Consider the following 23,118-nt stretch of genomic DNA (forward strand, 5'->3'; position numbering starts at 1 on the left):
AAATAAATAAATATCTAGTCCCTTTTCAACAGTTCTATCCGTACCTTCTCTCAGTATGCAAATGCAGAAAAGCACATTGCTATTCAGTTATCTCTGATCCTATCCCACTAAACTAAAACAATACTCATTTTCAAACTTAAAATATAGTGTAAAAAACTCATCTTTATCTTTAAGTTCGTGTATTTTTGACTTATTTTTTAAATTATAAATGGGAGGTCATTGGAATTTATCTTTTTGGTGAGCTGATATTGTTCGTACATATAAGTAAAAAAGCTTAGTAAATTTGAAGCTTAGTACTCCTAATACTTATCAAATGATTTATCCATAAATGAGTTTTAAGTAATCAATGCACACTATCAATATATAATTTTTTTTTTGTATTATCAAGTCATTAAAATGATATCCACATATACATATTTTTTCAAAATGTTGGACTTGTTAACTTATGAAGAAAATGAATTACATGTTATAAAAGTAACCTGATGATGAGAACACAATCAAAATAATTAATTTTACCTAATAATTATAGATGAGTTTCTCCACCTTATCTTCGTTTCAAAGGTAAGAATAAGTTACGGATAAAACTCATACTCTTTAGAACCATATTAGGTATATGTTATAAGCAAGCTAATAGCGTACAACAATAACAACATAAGAGAATGTAATTTCATTAGTGAGGTCCGAAAAGAATAGAGTGTTCACGCTGGGGTGTGCTTTCTTATAATTCAACTCTTATAAGAAGCAACAGTATTCACCCTACGTTCTATTTTAATCAAAGTGTGTACTTTGTTATATCTCTAGTTAATTTCATTTTCAACACACATATGGACCCAGAAGCTTTCTCAGCTAGCTTGTTCAAGTGGGACCCAAGAGGTGCAATGCCACCACCAAGCCGACTACTAGACCCGGTGGCGGCGCCACCACTTCTACCACCACCACCACCACCACCACCACTCAGTACTGCACCAGCATATTCAATAAGAAGTAGCACCACAAGGGGTCTAGGAGGACTAGAAGAGTTGTTTCAAGCGTACGGCATACGCTATTACACTGCTGCTAAGATAGCAGAGCTAGGGTTCACGGTGAACACGTTATTGGACATGAAAGATGAAGAACTCGACGATATGATGAACAGTCTATCGCAGATTTTCAGGTGGGAATTGCTGGTAGGAGAAAGGTATGGTATTAAAGCTGCCATTAGAGCTGAATGGCGGAGGTTGGAGGAGGAGGAAGCGCGGCGGCGCGGTCACATTCTCTCCGATGGTGGAACTAATGTCCTTGATGCTCTCTCACAAGAAGGTTAAATTAATTTCTTTGAACTTCAAAACTTAGTACTTGATTTATATAACTAAATTCAACTTAATAGAATAGTTGGTGTGGTGAATTGCTACGTGATTAGTTAATATATACATGCATATCTTTTACAAGTCCAATATTAGCTAGTTTGTTTACATGTGCTTGTTTAACCACTGTTATATTGAACAAGAACGTATATACACGGGAATAAGAAAAAATTACCAAAATTTGTTGTTCTTTTGTAAATATATAGGTTCTAATTAAAGCTTAATCTTTGTTGAAAAGTAATTTTTCACCTATAGATCATACAAAATTTTGTTGAACCTAGTGAAATTACGTTGCATCCGACTCTACATGCACTTTATCAAAGGGAGTCAATTATCATTTCTTCGTATAAAAATTATGCTGTTTAAATAGGTCAATATTTTTGTTGGTGTATATATAAGTATACATTCAATTAATTTGATTGTTTCTGTTCTAAACTCTTTTAATGAAAATCTAGCTTTACCACTTAAAAGAGAGTATTAGTAGGATCCTTATTGCACATTCCATTATTTAAGGAGATTTACATGTACTCAATTCATATGTGATATAACAATTTTACTGTATGTGTGTAAAGGTGAGCATGTAGATACGATTGGTTGTACTAATTTCCCTTTGATTTTTTACTCCACATGATCAATCTTTATAAAACCTGGTGAAAATGGTTAAGTAGGGTTATCGGAGGAGCCAGTACAGCAACACGAGAGAGAAGCGGCAGGAAGCGGGACATGGGAAGTGGTTGCAGCATCTGCAGGTGGTGGAGGGAGACTGAAACAAAGGAGGAGGAAGAAGGCGGGGGCTACAGGGAGGGAGAGAAGGGGGATGTCCGGTGAGGATGATGATGAAACTGAGGAATTTGGAGATGATGATGAAGAGAATATCAACGAAGCTGGTGGTTGTGGAGGAGGAGGAGGAGGAGGAACAAGTGAGAGACAAAGGGAGCATCCGTTTATTGTGACGGAGCCTGGGGAAGTGGCACGTGGCAAAAAGAACGGCTTGGATTACTTGTTCCATCTCTATGAACAATGTAGGGAATTCTTGGTTCAAGTTCAGAATATCGCTAAGGAACGTGGTGAAAAATGCCCCACTAAGGTCACCCTTCTTTTCTCTCCTATTTACGTTATTGTTATTACTATAGTAATATTACTTAATAATTGAACATATTCCTCACTATACTGTAATAAATTAAAACACATTACCAATACTATAGTTATTTTCCTATTATCTTTGTATATATAAGTTAAATGCTTTAATTTAAAAGTAGCGACCAATTACAAGTTCTATTCCATTTTAATATTCAAGGCTAATTAAACTAATTTGACACGTGTGTTTAATCCATAATCTATATATCTTTCATGTGATGAAGTAAAATATGATCTTTTCATTTTAATATATATTGAAGACATTTTGTTTTGTAATGATTCCTTGGATAATTGATACTATTGCTCTAAAATTAGAGTGTCTAATCTTCGATGGCATGCATTGTTAGTATTTAACGATTATTCTTTTGATATAAAAAACAATTTCCTTTACCTACATACATATTATCACCGCTCCTCAGATGTTGGCTATGTTTTTTTGTTGTTGACGTTCCTTTTGACATTATAAGATGGACGTTTGTTTGGGAACAAGTTATTCTGAAATAATTAATCTCGAGATTAATTATCTCAAATTATAGTAGCGGAGCTAAGATTTTCATTAAGAGTATTAAAAGTGTACACACGAACTAGCCGAAGGAATTGCAACATCTACTATATATATATAAAAAATAAATAATTGTAATCAAGCATAAATAGTATAGTTTTTCGTCGAAAGAGGTTCAAATGAACCGTCTGGATATATGCTAGCTCTGCCCTTGTCTCGGCATTAGTTATCCCACCATATGTACGGGATAACTTATATCATCATTAAGAAAAAAATGGTGGGAGAAGTGATTCATTGACTAACTTGTCCCATCAATCAAGTATGGAATAAAATAATCTCATAGTTTATTCTGAAACTATTATCACTTATACCTTACACCGAACGACCTCTAAGTATTTTAGTTATGATCAAATTATAAGTAGTATATTTTTATATTGTTTCCAAAATACTTTTGAAAGGATAATGTTAGTGAGTGTATAGTAGTGGTTGGGGAAGGGAAGGGTCATGCATAAAAATGAATGTGGGATGAGAGCCTCGTAAGGGGAGTAAAGGGTTAGCTGTCCAAAAGAGAAGTCGACAGCTAAGGGGTACGGACTGATGGGCTGGTTGAACCATAAAAGCTTGACTTGAATATTCAGCCTCGTCCCATTACTCCATTTGTACTTCTCACTCTCAAGTACCCTTCCACCTGTTGCCTTGTCCTTTCCACTTCCATATCCTGCTCATTGACCACGTTACCACTTATTACTGCAGTAAGTATTTTAGATTCTACTACTAGTAATTAAATCTCAATCTTTTACTAGTATGAACCTCACTATGACCTAGTGGTGTTTCTTACTTACTACTATGCCACCATATGTTCACTAACCAAACAATCCTTTAGCACCCTCAATACAAAATCAGCTGCTATATTTTATAGTATTATAGTACTTGTTCGACGGGTAGGACGTAAGCAGATATTATCATAACGTAAAATAAAGAGATTGTTTTTTATAGACCCTCAGTTTAAAAGAAAAAAGTGTACTGAACAAGGTTGCAAGAAATATGACAAGAAGATAGCAAGATACAAAGCAAATAAAGCAATACAATTTGAAGAATAACAAATGTTTGTGGCATTACTAACTAATTACTAATAAGGATAAGAGAAGGGGAGACAGCCCTATGCCTTACCACATAAAGTGTGACAATGCTCGACTATATACTAACTTTTTATTTTTACTCTTTTATTGTCATTTCCTCCTATCTATAGAATAAACTGTAAAGTCTTTCAGAATCTAAAGTTGTGTCATGTTCTGCCTAATCACCGCCTATAACTTTTCTCCTATCTACCTCTACCCCTACATGTGACAATTATTATGAAGTAAAAAACGTATCCATCTTACAGTAATCTAATGAAAGGGGCATTGGATGGTTGAAATTGCAGGTGACGAATCAAGTGTTCAGGTATGCGAAGAAGTCAGGGGCTAGCTACATAAACAAGCCCAAAATGCGACACTATGTGCATTGCTATGCACTTCATTGCCTTGATGAGGATGCCTCCAATGCTCTGAGAAGAGCTTTCAAGGAGCGAGGAGAGAACGTTGGGGCTTGGAGACAGGCATGTTATAAGCCCCTCGTGGCCATAGCTGCTCAACAGGGCTGGGACATCGATTCCATTTTCAATGCACATCCTCGCCTAGCCATTTGGTATGTCCCCACCAAACTCCGCCAGCTCTGCCATTCTGAAAGAAGCAACGCTGCTGCAGTTGGTTCTAATTCGGTTTCTGGTGGTGGCGTTGTAGCTGATCACCTGCCGCATTTCTAAGTTGCACTTTTCCTGATGAATTTTACGAAGTAGATCTACTGAGTTTAATCTCTCTGACTTTGCCACTATATTTAACTTCCCTAGTCTTTTTCTACTGTTAATGTAATATTTTCAGTTTAAAGATCAAAATTTTCTGCATAACGTGAAGTACTTCTGCAAATTCCGCAACAGCCCAAGTTTAAGATCTTTTAACACATATGATCCGATGATCTTGATATCTTCTGTTTTCATGCAAATATGTACCTAGGGAACAGATAGATCAATAGACAGACGAGAGAAGAACAAGAATAGACCACAAAGAGGGAAAATGAAGCAAGGAACCAAATGGCACAAGTACTTTTCATTGCACAAGTATTTACTGTCTTTCGATGGATGAGTGTCAACCAATTCATCAATGCGGAATAAACAAGTAGGCTTATTAAACATTCTCAATTCAGGAGTCAAGAAGAATGAGTAGGGTATCTCCATAACACATCACCCCATGTGCTCTGTCCATCAATTACCTCCTTAATAACAGATGCTACTTCGTCCACATTCACACGAATCTGCTGCTTGCTGTCCCTTTCACGGATTGTCACAGAGGATGTTGAATCCACTGTAATAGCAAATGGAACTCCGAGTTCATCTGTTCTAGCATACCTTTTTCCTATTGACGTACCTATAGCACAAAAATAACATGGTCAACGAAAATTCATATAGCCGACCCAACTTGTTTTGCACTTGATGCATGGTAGTTATTGTATTAGCAGTTCATCAGATCAAAACTACATATTGTCGCACCACGAATAAAGGCAGGTATCATGGTTTAGTACTGCTGATGATGATACTTACATATATTAGTCAATAACTGTTGATATACAAGTCCGTTGAGCTGGTGAAGATCCTTAAGAAGAGGAGGATTAATATTGCGTGTGTTCAGGAGACTAAGTGGGTAGGCTGTGGTACACAGGGAGTGAGAGGCGGCGGAATGGAGTGGGCATCTTAGTGGACGAGGATCTTAGAGGGCAGGTGGTGGAGGTCAGGAGGGTCAGTGATAGGCTGATGACAATTAAGCTGGTCATTGGGGGGTTTACTTTGCATGTGTGTAGTGTTTATGCACCGCAAGCGGGCTTGGATGAGGAGGTAAAAGCGAGTTTTGGAGAGGCTTTCGACGAGGTGGTGAGAAGCGTGCCTAGCTCGAAGAAGATTGTCATAGCAGGGAACTTCAATGGGCACATTGGGGTTTTACTGAGAGGCTATGACGATGTGCATGGAGGTTTCGGTTTCGGTGATAGGAATGGGGAAGGAGCTGCTCTGTTGGAGTTTGCGATGGCTTTTGAGCTGGAGGTTGTGAACTCGAGTTTTCCGAAGAAAGAGGGTCACTTGATTACCTTCCGAAGCGCGATAGCCAAGACTCGGAATGACTTTTTGCTGCTTAGGAAGGGGGATAGGGCCTTTTGTAAGGACTGTAAAGTCATCCCGAGTGAGCATCTTTCGACCCAGCACAGGCTTCTGGTGATGAACTTGATAATCAAGAAGAGAAGGGTTGGGGAGGGCCGACCTAGAATTAAGTGGGGAGGCTTGACGCCAGTTAGTGCGCTGGAGATAAAGGGAGAAGGTGGCGGGAAGGGGGGAGTGCAGGGGGGACATGGATGTTATGTGGGATAGGGCTGTCAGTTGCATCACGGAGACTGCAAAAGAAGTGGGGTGTTTTGAGGGGTCGGGCAGGACGGCACAAGGGGGACTGGTGGTGGAATGAAGAAGTTAAAAAGAAAGTGGAGAGTAAGAGGAGGCGTATGTTAAGTTTATTGAGAGTAAGGATGAAGAGGAGAAGCGGGTGAATAGGGAGGTGTACAAAGTAGCAAGGAAGGAGGCCAAGTTAGCAGTTATGGCGGCTAAGACAACAACGTTTGAGAGCATGTATGCGAGGTTAGAGGAGAAAGGAGGGAAAAAGAGATTGTATAGCCTGGCTAAAGATAGGGAGCGAAAGGGTCGTGACCTCGATCTAGTGAAATACATTAAGGGAGAGGATGGGAGAGTTTTGGTGGAGGATGTCCACATTAAGAAGAGATGGCATGAGTATTTTCATGGCTTATTGAACGAGGAGGGGACAGAAGCATTGAGCTAGGGGAGTTGGAGCACTCGGAGGATAATCAGGATTTCGGTTACTGTAGACGTTTTAAGGTTGAGGAGGTCAGAGAGGCTATTCGTAGGATGCGGAGGGGCAGGGCGACAGGGCCTGACGAAATTCCGATGGATTTTTGAAAGTTTACTGGTGGATCTAGTTTGAGCTGGTTGACTAATTTGTTTAACGGCATTTTCAAGTTTGCGAAAATGCCTGAGGCTTGGAGATGGAGACGATCATTTCATTGTATAAAAACAAGGGTGACATTCAGAGTTGCAATAACTATAGGGGTATTAAGCTATTGAGTCACACTATGAAGATTTGGGAGAGGAGGGTCGTGTCCACTTCGGAGAATCAGTTTGGATTTATGTTTGGTCGCTCGACGACAGAGGCAATCCACCTGGTGAGAAGATTGGTAGAGAAGTATAGGGAAAGGAAAAGGGATTTACACATGGTATTCATCGATCTGGAGAAGGCCTGTGACAAAGTCCCGAGGGAGGTTCTTGGAGATGCTTGGAGGTGAGAGGGGTCCCGATGGCGTACATTAGAGTGATTAAGGACATGTACGAGGGAGGAAAGACTAGGGTGAGGACGGCGGGAGTAGACTCTGATCATTTCCCGGTAGAGACAGGGTTGCACTAGGGATCAACTCTCAGCCTGTCTTTGTTTGCACTGGTGATGGACGTGTTGACACGGAGTATTCAAGATGAGGTGCCTTGGTGTATGTTATTTGCAGATGATGTAGTGCTAATTGATGAGACGCGGGGGTGTGAATGAAAAATTGGAGGTTTGGAGGCAAACCCTCGAATCTAAGGGGTTTAGGTTGAGTAAGTCCAAGACGGAGTATTTGAAATGCAAGTCTCGAAGCAGGAGGATGGAGTGGTGGTGAGGTTGGATTCCCAGGATGTTTGTAAAACGGATAGTTTTAAGTATCTTGGGTCCAGGGGAATGGTGAGATTGATGAGGATGTCTCTAAACGTATTGGAGCAGGTTGGATGAAGTGGAGACTCGCCTCAGGAGTGTTGTGTGATAAGAAGGTGCCCTTAAAGCTTAAAGACAAGTTCTACAGAGTGGCAGTTCGTCCAGCCATGCTGTATGGTGCGGAGTGTTGGTCAGTCAAGAACTCCCACATCCAAAAATTAAAGGTAGCGGAAATGAAATTGTTGCGTTGGATGTATGGACTTACTAGAGGAAATAGAGTTAGGAATGAGATTATTCGGGAGAAGGTGGGAGTGGCTTCGGTGGAGGACAAGATGCGGGAAGGAAGGTTGAGATGATTTGGGCATGTGATGAGGAGGTGCACGAGTGCCCCAGTTCGTAGGTGTGAGAGGTTAGCTTTGGATGGTTTCAGGAGGAATAGAGGTAGGCCGAACAAATACTAGAGAGAAGTGATTAGGCACGACATGGGGCTGTTACAGCTTTCTGAGGACATGAGTTTAGATAGGAAGGTGTGGAGGTTGCGGATTAGGGTAGAAGGTTAATGCGTGTGTGGGTTGTAGCTAGTAGTTAGGGAGTTCTGGTGTAGCCGACTTAGTAAGCCTACGATTGTGTCCACTGGTAGGAACCGTTAGTGTATGCTACTACGAGGGGTTGGCCTTTTCTTATTTCTTATAATGTTTTTTACTTTCGTATTGCTCTTATTTTCATGGCTCTCTTAGCTCTATTTGTATTATATCTCATTTCTTATTTCGGTTATGTCATCCATTCTGCTTCAGGTATTACTGTGACCCTGTTAACTATTCTTTATCTTGAGCCGGGGGTCTATCGGAAACAGCCTCTCTACTTTTTCGGAAGTAGCGATATGGACTGCGTATATTTTACCCTCCCCAGACCCCACTTGGTGGGAATTCACTGGGTTTGGTTGTTGTGGTTGTTGAACTGTTGATATACAAGGAAAACTTTAGCATATATGAGTATTAAGTAGATAACAGTAGTATATCGGGTGCAGACATCTTCAGATATTACCATTATCTAGGAGACCAGTATCACATGGGATAAGTCCTAAAGATAAATTGGGGGACCCCATAAGTCGAGAGGAGGAAGTCAAACTCAAATTTTTGTGTTTAGACAATGTGAACATTAGCCAGATTTTGAAGTTAACCTCCATTCGCCAGTCATATTTAGAGGGTAGAGCAAACAAAATTTATAGATGGAGACTGGACAGTTGAACCTTAATTACCATTGAGCAACAAATCTTCTCAATAACTCAACATTAATTAACAGCGGAATGTTGATTCGAGTTTCATTTAGTGAACTTACTAATTCCCAGTGAATTTTGTCCTGTTTTTCTTATACTAGTGATATTCCTGGCCAGCATGTACCCCTCGACTATTTCACTGTGCTTAGCAGCTTAAGTATTAAGTAACTCCATAATATTTTTGCAACTGGTAACTTTATTAAGTAACTCCATAATATTTTTGCAACTGGTAACTTTATTAAGTAACTCCATAATATTCATTCCAGATTCATTGACCGCCAGATAACACCACTAGATGCAATTCCCCAGTGAACATAAACCCAATATTGCAACCAATGTTAGAATTTGATTCCCATGTTAATTTTTGGCCAAAAGTACAAAACATGCCTTTGTAGGAGTCTTAACATCTATATAAATTCTTATCACTATCCTAAGGGAAAGGAACAAACAAATAATTTGTAAGAAACTAAGAGCTCAAATTAGTCATTCCCACAAATGGCAAAATGTGTAGACAGGTGATATCTAATAGCTATGAACGGGAGAAAAAACGTTTCACGGGAAATCAAGGAGAAGTTTGGTGACGTATTTTGAAACTAACACTCATATAAATTGAAATAATAGGAACTCATTATACTTGTCAAAAGAAAGAAAAATGACGGTCATAATTCAGAAGCTGCAACAGCTAGTGCTTAGAATAACTATTGAGGCCGAGGATACCTGTTATATCAATCTTATACGAGATCCCATAGGCAGTCAATGACCTGGCAATTTGCCTGGCAACTTCCTCATATTGTTGATTCTGAACCAACGGAAACACTGTGCATTTGATAGGAGCTACGAGAGGAGGGAAACAGAAAAAATGCATTTGTTCATCACCATCTTTGCTAGGTCTGGTGTTGAAAGAATGCTCATAGAGGCAGTATATTATCCTCCCAATACCAAAAGATGGTTCAATGACTGATGGAGTGAAAACCCGCTGGTGCTCCTTCTTCATTTCCTTGGAGATGGACACCATATCCTTGTTTATAGTGACAACCTTGTCGAGCGTGCAAACATGAAATGCAGCTTCCCCCTTAGACTCCAATGTTGCTTTCATTTCCATTGCTTCTTTTTCACCCATAGCCTTGTAACAGAAACAAAAATAACACTTAATAATTGACCCTCACATGAAGGGCATTAACGAGTAAATAATGCAATATTGTTGGGTACCTCCAGTGCTTCAACCACCATCCTTTGGTTACCCTTAAAAGCAAGACCCAGCTCCTTTTTCACCGGAACTATAATAAGCTTCTGAAAATAGAGATAACAAAGTAAGCTAGTAAGCATGTTTGTGTATTTTATTCAGGATCAGATTATAGGCAGCGATCTCGTGTTCACGGGTTGAGAGAAAGAGAGACACCTCTACTTCCCTGGGCTCTGTAAACTTTTCATGGGCCACAAGAGGCACACCACTTTTATCCTGCAATAGGTACTCAGTTCAGTATAGAATAGTTTACTCAGAAAAAATATGCTCATCTGCATGAAAACCTAGTTGAATTTATAAGTTATCGGATAAATCAAGAAAAGAATAAGACAGTGAATTTGGAAATTCAAACACCAAGCAACAGATGAAGTACCATAAGAGAAGACTGGGAGGGAGGCTTGAAGAATACAAAGAACTAACAGAATGTGCCTATTTTATGTTAGTCTCACCGTGTGAGCACGCAAGTCATAGGCAGATCTATCAGCTATACCAACACATTCAATCCATCCGTGGGAGCATTCAATTTCAGCATCCCAACAGTCTGCAGCATAATGTGCCATTTCATTTGCAAGATGTTGACGAAATCGTAACCGATCTTTGTCAATACCAAGCTGAGTGAGAAATAGATATACTCTCCCTATGAAATATCCAAGAGTTTCATTGTTGACAATTCCCTACATCAGTAACAGTGTAATGAGTCATTTCAAATAAGAAATTCCTATGAGTTTTTATCCAGGAGAGCAGGAAGAAACAAAGGAGAAGTTAATTGTTGACTTTAGCAAACCTGGGCAACTGCTTCACCAATATGTATTCTCCTTGCTGATCTTCCAGACACCTGGTCTTCCCTCGGGAACATCAAGAACTCCAACTTTGCAACATCAGGAAATTTTGGATGAGACTTATCTTCCGGGTCGACAAAGTGCTCAATCTCAGCCAGTGTAAATTCACGGACTCTCAGAAGACCTTGACGTGGTGAGATCTGCATATCTTATCATCTTAAATTATTTACAAAAATGCTAACATGGTTTTGAACATAAACATGGTCCAGACAACTACTTATTCACCCTCCCACCTCCAGAAATCCATCAAATTATACTTTCGTCAGATGGATAGTTGAAAAAATACAAATATGATCTGCATACACATCAGAAAAATAAAAGCAACAGGAAGATACGGCTTTTTAACCTCATTTCTAAAAGCTTGACCAATCTGTGCAGCCGCAAAAGGAAGCTTATTTCCATTGTAATAGTACAAGTCCTTGAAGTTGACAAAAATGCCTTGAGCAGTCTCTGGACGCATGTACCTGCACGCAAATGAAGACATACACAAGATATTCAAGAAAATATCTCTACGGAGGCAAGCAAAAGTAATGGGTTAGAACAGTTATATATAGGGTTTGCTCCAAATGATAATCTTACCCAGGACTCACGCCGGATGGCCCAATTGAGGTTTGGAACATGAGGTTGAAAGGGTAAGGAGCAGAAAGAGGGTTCTTGGTATCTGGAGCAGTAATGCCGTATTCCTTAATCTTAGCACCGAGCTCTTCAGAAGAAAGATCGTCCAATACAGCAAGTACGTGCTTAAATTCTGCAGCCTTTTCAGCAGGAAGATTTGGATCTCTCTCAAGCTTGTCTTTGCAAAAGTCCTTGAGCAGATGGTCAGCGCGATAACAAGTGCCAATCTTTTCGTCTTTTACCATAAGATCAGTGAACTTATCCACATGACCTGACGCCTTTAGCACAACCTCAGGCGTAACACATGGGCAATCAACCTCTAACATGTTCTCCTCGAGAACAAAATGCTGAATTACAAAACCGCAAGTCACCAATTAAAGTTATCTCAACTCATATAAACATGGCTAAAACCCATTTTATCTAAACAAACAAAGAACATAATACAACAATCTCCATACTAACCCATGATCATGAACATGTCCAATTAAACCCATACCTCTATACCATTAAGGGTCATTTCATAGCTGGTTATAATTACGCAGATGTTAATTATTCCATCTTCTACCCAACCCAACATCGTATTAATTCTATACGTGGATAACTTATTTCCTAACTAGCTACCAAACAGTGTAGTCTAACTTAACAACAATCAATACATGAATAGGTTGCTTCTTTACGAGCTACCAAACAACCCCTTACTTCATCTCCCTAAAGCTCCCACCTTTTGAACCCTTAAGGTCGGAATTAGAAAGCAAAACAAGAAGAAAAAAACAAACCTGGCGCCAGAAGGCAAGGACATTAGACTTAACGGCACAGCCAGGAGGACCATAGTCATAAAGACCAGCAACTCCACGATAGATCTTGAAAGAGGGTATGTAAAACAGACGACGCTCAAGTGTATTAGTCACTGCTTGCCGAAAAGCTTCTCTGTTCTGAGCTTCTTGTTGTACACCTTCCATTTTCTCTATACCCACACACAATTCAGATCGATTTAATATCAGAAAACGCTAAAGATATTTTCTTATGTCTGCACCTACTGTCACTGTGGATAACGGATATTTTTAAGGTAATTCAATGTTCGGTCCCCCACTTTGGTCCTTTAGGGTTGCTGATTTGCTGCTAATTCACGCAAGTGTCTTCTTTGCTTATTATACCTTGTTAACACTAATGATCTGTATTTTCTCAACAATTAGTGCAGTCCACTGTTTCTCAATTGTTTGCCTTTTGACTCCTCTGCCAATATCAAAAATTATCTACTTTAAACATACTAATCCTCTTGAGCCGGGGTCTAAACAGACCCTCCTTCGAACTCACTATATGAAAATATACTGAATTTATTATTGTTGTTATTAAACAATACCGATCCTCAGTTCATAAGGCATATCTGACCATAAAAATTATTTTTTTTGAAGTTGTATTTAATCAGGAATATAAATTGAAGTTGTTTTTTAAAATTTGTGAGTGAACTAGGAGTAAAAAAGTAAAAATGTTATGATATTATATTAATTTATCAAAATCTACTTTGATATCTATTAGGATTTGAAGCATCTGTCTTTTATTCAGACTGGAGTAAATTTTTCCTATAAATAGAAGGCTCCTTCATCGTAAATCATCCCTCAAGAGATGAAATGAAAATCACTCTCTCTATTCTCTCTACTCTTCTTCTTATTCTTTATTGTTTTATAACACGTTATCAGCATGAGACTCTATCGTCTCAATATGAAGGCTAAAGCTAAGGTATTATTATTTTTCTTCCTTTTTTTTATAGCTAACAATCTTACGAAGTGTAAATTCGTTGCCCTTTAAAATTCGGGCAAAAACTATATTTCATGGGTGTTGGATGCTGAAATCCACCTAGATGTTATGGGTCTTGGATACGCTATAAAGAATGAAAATACAACATCTAGTCAAAATCGTGCTAAGGCTATAATTTTCTTGCGTCATCATCTTGACGAAGTTCTGAAAATTGAGTACCTTACTACTAAGGATCCGTTCGTATTGTGGAATAACCTAAAAGAAAAGTTTGACCACTTAAAGATGGTCATCCTCCCGAAAGAGTGGATGCATTTAAGATTTCAAGACTATAAGTCTGTTCATGAATACAAATCTGCCATGTTCAGAATTTCTTCTCAATTGAAACTATGTGGAGAGACGATCAATGATAATAATATGATGGAAAAGACACTCTCCACTTTTCATGCCTCAAATGTGCTATTACAACAACAATATTGAGAAAAAGGTTTCAAGAAGTATACTGAGTTGAGTTCTCATCTTTTTGTGGCTGAACAAAATAATCTGTTGATGAAAAATCATGAGAACCGACCAATTGGATCTGCACCATTCCCTAAAGTGAATGATGTGCACGCTCACCATGCTAAGGGTGGAAAAGGTCGCGGCCCTGGTCGTGGACGTGGTCGTGGTCATGATAACCAAGAAAGAAACCTTGTTCCGGGTGTTAATCATTCATCGAATAAAAAGAGAAAACATGAGAAACGTGAAGCAATTACTTGTTTTCGATGTGGTGGAAAATGACATTATTCATGTGACTGTCGTGCTCTCAAACACTTGGTTGATCTTTATCAAGTATCACTAAAGAAGAAAGAGAGAAATTTCGAGACTAACTTTCTATCTGAAAATGTTGTTGACATCACAAGCTTGGATGTAGCAGACTTTTTCGAGCACCCTGAAGGAAAGATTGATCACTTGATTGGTGATAGTTCCGTAAACATGGAAGAATGAATGCTTTTAATTTATTTTTTTATTGTTGATAAGAGTTGAAGAATAAAAATCAATGTAAAAGTAGTTGTTTGCATGAGTATTGATTTTTAATTCGTATTGATTAGTTCAATTATATTAGTGTAATTTATTACTGAAGTGAATGGAATTTTAATTTCATCATTATTAAATTAAAAAAAAAGGAAAAAAGCGACGACGATACGTGCAACTTGCACGAACTTCTGTTGTGTTCATTATTGCATATTAATATTTTGCATGTTAATATTAATATTAGTTTTGCATGTTAATAGTTTTAATATAATATTCACATATAATCATTACTTATCAAATATTATAATGTTTCAATAGTTTTTGGACATATTTTTTTTAATTACCTAGTAATGTCGGATTAACAATTTTTTATAGTATAAGCTTTCACTTTGTACAAAAATTTAATATATATCTTATTTGGTGTATGTCATCTTATTTGAAGATATGAATAATTTTCAATTTAAGCTGTCAAATTGTAAAGATATATGTTTGATTGATTCTAGCACTAAACATACAATATTCAAAGACGAGAAATATTTCTCTCATTTAAACATGGGCAAGATTAATGTCACTACAATTTCTGGTAGTGCTAATTTGATTGAAGACTTCGAAAAAACCATTATAATCTTGTCCAAGGGAACTAAACTCATCATAAATAATGCCATGTTTTCTCCTAAGTCTCGGAGAAACTTGATGATTTTTAAAGATATCCGTGAAAATGGTTATCATATCAAGACAATTGATGAGATGAATCTTGAATATCTTGGTATCACGAAGAATGTCTCTGGGCAGACATGTGTTATTGAAAAGTTCCTTGCTTTATCTTCTGGCCTGTATTGGACAAAAATTTGTGCAATTGAGGCACATTCTATAGTAAACCGGAAGTTTACTGATTCCAATACTTTCGTACCTTGGCATGATCATCTGGGACATCCAAGATTAATAATGATGAGACGAATCATAGAAAATTCAAATGAGCATCCATTAAAGAACTTGAAGGTTCTTTCGAATGGTGAATTTTCATGTAATGCTTGTTATCAAGGCAAACTAATTGTGAGGTCATCACCAACAAAAGTTGAGATTGAGTCCCTCGCGTTCTTGGAACGCATACATGAGGATATTTGTGGACTCATTCACCCACCTAGTGGGTCATTTAGATACTTTATGGTCCTAATATATGCTTCATCTAGATGGTCTCATGTGTGCTTTTTGTCATCTCGCAACTTAGCATTTGTAAAATTGTTAGCACAAATAATACGATTACGAGCATAATTTTTTAATAATCAAATTAAGTCTATTCGCCTTGATAATGCTGCAGAATTTTCACCCCAAGCATTTAATGACTATTGTTTATCGATTGGGATAAGAGTGGAACATCCTATACCCCATGTTCACACTCAAAATGGCCTTGCTAAGGCATTAATTAAACGTCTGCAATTGATAGCAAGACCATTGCTTATGAAAACTAAGTTGCCCACTTCTGTTTGGGGTCATGCAATTTTGCATGCTACAACACTTGTTCGTCTTAGACCGATAAATTATCATAAATTTTTTTCGTTGCAATTAGTTTTGGGTCAAGAGCCTAATATATCTCATTTGAGAATTTTTAGGTGCGGTGTATATGTGTCTATAGCACCACCGAACCGCACCAAGATGGACCCCCAAATCACCCTTCATTATTCGCTATCTTGAACCATTAACGGGTGATATGTTCACTGCTCGATTTGCAGATTGTCGGTTTGATGAGATAGTTTTTCCAAAATTAAGGGGAGAAGATAGTGACATCAAAAGAAAAAATTTGTGGAAAAATCCATCACTATCTCATTTTGATCCACGTGATTCTATTTGTGAGCAAGAAGTACAAAAGATTATTCATCCGCAGAAAATTACAAATCAAATGTCGGACACATTTACTGATTTGAAAAGAATCACCAAATCACATATTCCTGCAAAGAATGTCCCAATTCGAATTGATGTCTCTAAAGGACCATCCACTAGTGTCATAGTTAATGAATTTAAAACACGCTTGAAATGTGGCAGACCATTAGGTTCTAAGGATCGAAATCCTAAAAAAAGAAAAACAAATGGTCAAGATGACACTACGAAAGATCCTCATATAGAAGCTCAAGATTTGAGCAATGTTGATATTCTTGAAGGAATCAATGAGCCTAAGACTCAAGAAAATGAGGAACTATCCATAAATTCAAGTGATGTTGAAACTAATTTGAATTGATCTGAAATAGTAGTGGATCGTGTCTTTGCATACAATGTTGCAACGAAAATCATGCAAGACAGAGAGGATCTTGAATCTCGATCTGTCACTGAATGTCGACAAAGAAATGACTGGCCAAAATAGCAAGAAATAATTCAATCTGAATTGAATTCACTTGCCAAACATGAAGTTTTTGGACCTATAACTCAAACACCTAATGGTGTTAAGCCTGTTGGCTATAAATGGGTCTTTGTGTAAAAAAGAAATAAGAAAAATGAAATACAAAGGTATAAAACACGCCTTGTTGCATAAGGATTTTCACAACGACCTGGTGTCGATTATGATGAGACATAATCACCAGTTATGGACGCAATAACATTATGTTATCTTATTAGTTTCACTATCCATGGGAGACTTGAAATGCATTTGATAGATGTGGTAACAGCCTATCTATATGGATCACTTGATAATAAGATATATATGAAAATTTCCAAAGGATTTAAAATGTCGAAAGCATATAGTTCAAAGCCTCGGGAAATGTATTCCATTAGATTGCAAAGATCATTGTATAGTTTGAAGCAATCTAGACGCATGTGGTATAACCGTCTTAGTGAATATTTATCTAAAGAAGGTTATACGAATGATGAAATTTGCCCATGTGTTTTCATAAAGAAAACAACGTAGGAGTTTGTTATACTTGTTGTCTATGTCGATGACATAAACCTTATTGGAACGCCAATAGAGCTTCAAAAAGCAATTGATTACCTAAAGAAATAATTTGAGATGAAAGATCTTGAAAAGACAAAGTTATGTCTTGGTTTACAAATTGAGCATTTGACAAATGGTATCTTTGTCCATCAATCTGCCTACATATAAAATGTGTTGAAACGATTCTATATGGATGGGGCACGTCCATTAAGTACTCTGATGGTTGTTCGGTCACTTGACGTGAATAAGGATCCATTTCGACCTCAAGAAAAAAATGAGGAGCTCCTTGGTCCTGAAATACTATACCTTAGTGCAATTGGTGCACTAATGTATCTTGCAAATACTACAAGGCATGATATTGCCTTTTCAATAAATTTGCTAGCAAGGTATAGTTTTGCTCCTACTAGGAGACATTGGAATGGGATCAAACACATATTACGGTATCTAAAGGGGACTACCGATATGGACTTATTTTATTCTAAAGATTGAGGTTCCGATCTTGTTGGTTATGCTGATATTGGGTACTTATCTGGCCCGCATAAAGCTCGGTCTCAAATAGGCTATGTATTTATGTGGAGGTACTGTCATATCTTGGCGATCAACAAAGCAGTCTATCGTAGCCACTTCATCGAATCACGCTGAGATTATAGCTATTCATTAAGCAAGCCAAGAGTGTGTGTGGTTGAGGTCCACAATACATCTCATTCGAGAAAAATATGGCTTGAAATATGAGAAAGTATCCACGATTTTATATTAAGATAATGCAGCATGCATAGCATAACTTAAAGAAGGATTCATAAAAGGAGATAGAACGAAGCACATTTCGCCAAAGCTCTTCTATACACTTGAGCTCCAAAAGAATGGTGAGATTGATGTACAAAAGATTCGTTCAAGTGACAATGTGACTGATTTATTCACCAAGTCTCTTCCAACTGCAACTTTCAAGAAGATGGTGCACAAGATCGGAATGCAAAGATTCAAGGATGTTCTTATTAGGAGGAGTTAATACGTGATGTACTCTTTTTTCCTTACGAGGTTTTGTCCCATTGGGTTTTTCTTATAAGGTTTTTAACGAGGCGGCTTATATGTGTATTGTTATACATTCAAGGGGGAGTGTTATGATAGTAATGTATATCAGCTGTAGTGAATGTCTATCAAGAACTATCAAGATCTACTTTGATATTTATTAGGATTTGAAGCATCTGTCTTTTACTCAGACTAGGAGTAAATTTTCTCTATGAATAGAAGGGTTTTCTTCATTGTAAATCATCCCTCAAGAGAAGAAATGAAAATCACGCTCTCTATTCTCTCTACTCTTCTTCTTGTTCTTTGTTGTTTTATAACAGAAAATAAGTTTTATTTGTTTATACTTTTTCAAATAAAATTCTAAATTATATTTGAAATTCTCATGGACAAACACATACTGTTTTCACTTTTTTTATTAAAGTGAAATAATTTTTTTTAAAAAAAAATTCCGCATGGTCAAACGACTACTAAATAAGTACAACCCTTAATGAACAACTTCATCCATCAATCTATTTATACTTGTTCAATATGTTAGATGTCCAATAATATTTGTTCAATTTAGCATATTTTATTTATTTTATTTCTGTTATTAAATACTTTCATTACTTAATTCAAAATATGAAATGTATTATATTCACAAGATATGTAATGACCCTCACAGTCATTTATCTGTATTTTCATACATTTTCGATATTCAAAGATTTTCTATAACTATCCCAAGTTATTTATGATTTGCTGGGTCTGATATTAAGTTCTCGGGCGGTTCGTTTCAGAATTTTTGTAATATTTAATATATTGTGAAATATTTAATTTAAATTGGCATTTCGTAAAAATACAATTTGTCACCCTTTTAAAATATTTTTTAATATTGATAAAATTCATTACGTTATGCTATATTTATATTACTCATAATTACTTTTTATAGTCTATTAATATTTTAAGCGGAGATAATAAATTTAGGTGTGTTAACATATTACTATTATAAATAGAGGTTTTATTAGAAATGATTTTCTATTAATTATAATATATTTAAAATATTTTAACTATTTTATCATGAACCTACGCAATATTCAAATATATACGTAATATGAGAAAATAAAAATAATTTGTAGTGATGCACTTCCACGTGGAAGAAGAAAAGGTGGACAACAACTTTGATTTGTAGTTTAGAGGCTGCTACATGTCAAATTATCTTCTAATCTTGTCCAAGTCATAAGCCTAGATAACATATCTAATGTTATAATTGTTGGACAATAGTTATATACCTATATACGTGCATTTGCCACATTGTTTTCTTTCTATTACTTTGGGGGTTTTGGATCCTATTATCGTATATGTTGTTTGTTACTATACTCTTATATATGCATAAATTTACAAGAGAACTCTTGGAAAAAAATTAATTATTTACAACATGTTATTCAAGCTTGAATTCTAGTGACACTATTCGGAGGTTTCGCGGAAAGATATTTAAACTTTGGCGTCCAGGTAGGCTAGGCTTACCTTACCTTTAGATTGAGCTTATTTGTTGAAATTGTGTACTATTATGCTAGTCTTGGATAAGTACCATTTACTATATATAACATGCCTTATTTATTCGGATTAGGACCCCGTTCTAGTAAATTTTGGTATTTTATCTTCCAATATAATATAGTGCCTACCACTTTAGGACGTGAAATTAAATTGCAAGACCTTAAATTCGCCCCTTTTAAATTAAGACACTGTGTACGGTAATGAGACGTATTTTAGTTTCTATTCAGGTTCAATATATACTTTTATTTCTGTCATTAATTGTGAATTTTGATACCACATTGACATGGTTATCGTACGGTATGGACTTTAATATTACAGTTGGTATGGTTACTATGAGTTTCGGTTTGAGTCCGACATCTGATTATGATTGTGGTTCCTTTGAGTTCCGGTTCGAGTCCGACATCTGATTATGATTGTGGTCCCTTTAAGTTACGATTCGAATTCGAAATCTGATTATGATTGTGATTCCGCTAAGTTTCGATTCAATTCTGGCATTTGATTATAAGTTTTGTTGTATATTATATATGTGGCCTTTCATTATTATCCACTATGTTCGGTTCAAATTCGGTGTGTGTCCTCTTATATTATCCATCACTATTGGTTCGAGTCTGGTGTCTGGCCTCTCGTTACTATCCATTGGTGTCGGTTCAAGCCCGGTGCATATCTGAATGACTATTATGATTTCTTGGGATTAACTCAGTTACAAATTATTTACGTTTATTTACTTTAGATACTTCTTGTATGTCCCACTGACTTATAGGGGTACGGTTGGATTAATTGTCTTATTTAGTGTGTCTAGCGGGCTTATGGAGGCCCAGTTAGGTTATGTTTGATTTGTCAATAATTACTGCGTTATTTATTATCCGTATCACACACATTTAGTCCTTTATCGCATTGGCGTAGCTTGGTAGTTGTTTATCTTTTCGTTCCTGTTTACTGTTGACTTAGATTACACCCTTGCATTGTAGTTATACCTTTTTTGAGATCAGTCGGCCGATGATGCCTACTGAGTACCCATTGCTTTGATACTCATACTACACTTTTGCATTTTTTTCCTGATGCAGATCCGACTATTAGCAACCGACATTGACGTGATTCTTGTCTTCCAGTACTGATTTAGAGCAAGGTGAGCTTACTATAGTCCAAGGCTGATCCTTCTCTATCTACTCCACTTTAGTTTTTTGTACTCAAGGCTGCTTGTATATATTAGGTATATTTTGAATTTTGTCTAGTACTTCTGGTATATTTTAGTAGTGGCTTTAGTATACCGACCTTATCAGGTCTTGGGAGGAATTTATTTGTGTATTTGGTCTTTTTTTTCTTCCCTCTTTTAGTAAATGGTACTATATGTTTTCTTTCTGTGTGTCACTTGTTATTACTATTGTTATCATTACGCGCGATCTTTTCTGATTTTTGTCTGTTAGCCCTTTACCTATTATTCCGGGCTATGACTTGGCTTACCTACTGAGGGATAAGGTAGGCGCCATCATGACTTGAGAAATTGGGTCATGACAAGATAATAAAGTAAAGTTACCTTTATTATTCATTAATATTTTAAAGGTGTGTGCCAAATCAATAGTGGTCAACTATTATTGTATGAAGTGAATACTAAATTTTTTAAAAATAAAATGTAATTTTATCAACTTACTCCTAAATAAAATTTATACCTCTTTTCAATTTAACATTAATTACATTTAAAATAAAGAGTTAAGACATTAATAATACAAAGACATATTAAGAAGATTATGATCAAAATATTCTTGAAGGCTTAAACATGTTCTTATTTAGAAATAAAATCAAGAAAATTGAATATGCATTTATTTAGAAAGAAAGTATTGATTGTTGTGAATAGTAAAATATCATAGTTTTTCTAATATATAGAAGAGGCTTGGAAGCAGGAGGCGGTCGTCATGCCTGCTTCCTCCGTGATTTTACCATATCACTCCTAATTAATTATTATATGTCATCTAGGTATTAAAAAATTAATAATATTTAACAAAAATATAACATAGATATTTATGACATGTCTGTTTCAACTGCTTCAACCGTAATTTTACTATTTCATCCCTAATTAATTACTATAGGTCATTTAAGTATTAAGCCGTAATTTTACTATATCACCCTAGTTAATTATTATATGTCATTTAGGTATTAAAAATTAATAATATTTAACAAAAAATAAAATACACATTTATGACATGTCTGCTTCAGTTGCTTCAACCGTAATTTTATTATTTCATCCCTAATCAATTACTATAAGTCATTTAAGTATTAAAAAAATTAATAATATTTAATAAAAAATATAAAATAAACAAAAAAAATGATAAACAAACTATTGAAGTTTTAAATTCATTTAACATCTTATATAAGGCCTGTCTAAATTTTTTTCACAACTATTTTTTATATTAATTTTGTTATACCACTTCTAATAAGTTATTTCCTAATTGATTATTATATGTTATTTACGTATTAAAAAATTAATGATATTTGATAAAAAAAAGTAATATAGACATTTATGACATGTTTGCTTCAGTTGTTTCAACCGTAATTTTACTATTTTATTCCTAATTAATTATTATGAGTCAATTAAATATTAAAAAATATTTAATAAAAAAATAAAATAAAAAAAAGATAAATTAATTATTGATGTTTTAAATCAACTTGACATCTTATATGAGGCCCGCTTAAATTTTTTTGACAACTATTTTTTATAGTATTTTTATTGTATCACTTCTAATAAGTAATTATGAGTCATTTAAGACATGTCTACTTCGGGACTTCAATCGTGATATTTGATTGACTCTCAAAATTATATCATTGTCACTTAAATTGAAATAGAAGAAAAAGTATTATAAATTTCAGTAATTAAAAACTTAAATTATTCTCAAAATATAATAGACTATCAATGCTACAAAACTTTGGACAAGGAGAGTTATATAAATTATAATGGCTAACAATTTAAAATAGTAAATTACAATATCAAAAAACTATTATAAATTACAATAGCTAGCAACTTAAAATATCTAAAAAAATATTTAAAAGATAATTAATTATCAAAATTTTATTTGTATTATATAAATTGAGACTAAAAA

General features: G+C 35.9%; 2 protein-coding genes across 2 annotated transcripts; one reads left to right on the forward strand and one right to left on the reverse strand.

Moving 5' to 3' along the window:
- The first annotated feature begins 24 nt into the window (after positions 1-24).
- On the forward strand, positions 25-4,918 carry LOC107862108 (floricaula/leafy homolog 1). The gene is made up of 3 exons (XM_016707561.2): positions 25-1,299; positions 2,012-2,430; positions 4,406-4,918. Exons 1-3 carry the CDS (start codon positions 825-827, stop codon positions 4,784-4,786), a joined length of 1,275 nt encoding a protein of 424 aa, XP_016563047.2. The 5' UTR covers positions 25-824; the 3' UTR covers positions 4,787-4,918.
- A 176-nt stretch (positions 4,919-5,094) lies between these two features.
- On the reverse strand, positions 5,095-13,085 carry LOC107862107 (glycine--tRNA ligase, mitochondrial 1). Its single transcript, XM_016707560.2, has 9 exons — positions 12,561-13,085; positions 11,749-12,131; positions 11,516-11,633; positions 11,115-11,309; positions 10,780-11,004; positions 10,487-10,546; positions 10,297-10,377; positions 9,805-10,210; positions 5,095-5,444 (listed from the first exon to the last, which is right to left on the reverse strand). The coding sequence occupies exons 1-9, from the start codon at positions 12,741-12,743 to the stop codon at positions 5,227-5,229; spliced, it is 1,869 nt and encodes a 622-aa protein (XP_016563046.2). The 5' UTR covers positions 12,744-13,085; the 3' UTR covers positions 5,095-5,226.
- Positions 13,086-23,118: the final 10,033 nt, after the last annotated feature.

The sequence above is a fragment of the Capsicum annuum genome, chromosome 3, assembly GCF_002878395.1.
Source record: "Capsicum annuum cultivar UCD-10X-F1 chromosome 3, UCD10Xv1.1, whole genome shotgun sequence".
Taxonomy (NCBI): domain Eukaryota; kingdom Viridiplantae; phylum Streptophyta; class Magnoliopsida; order Solanales; family Solanaceae; genus Capsicum; species Capsicum annuum.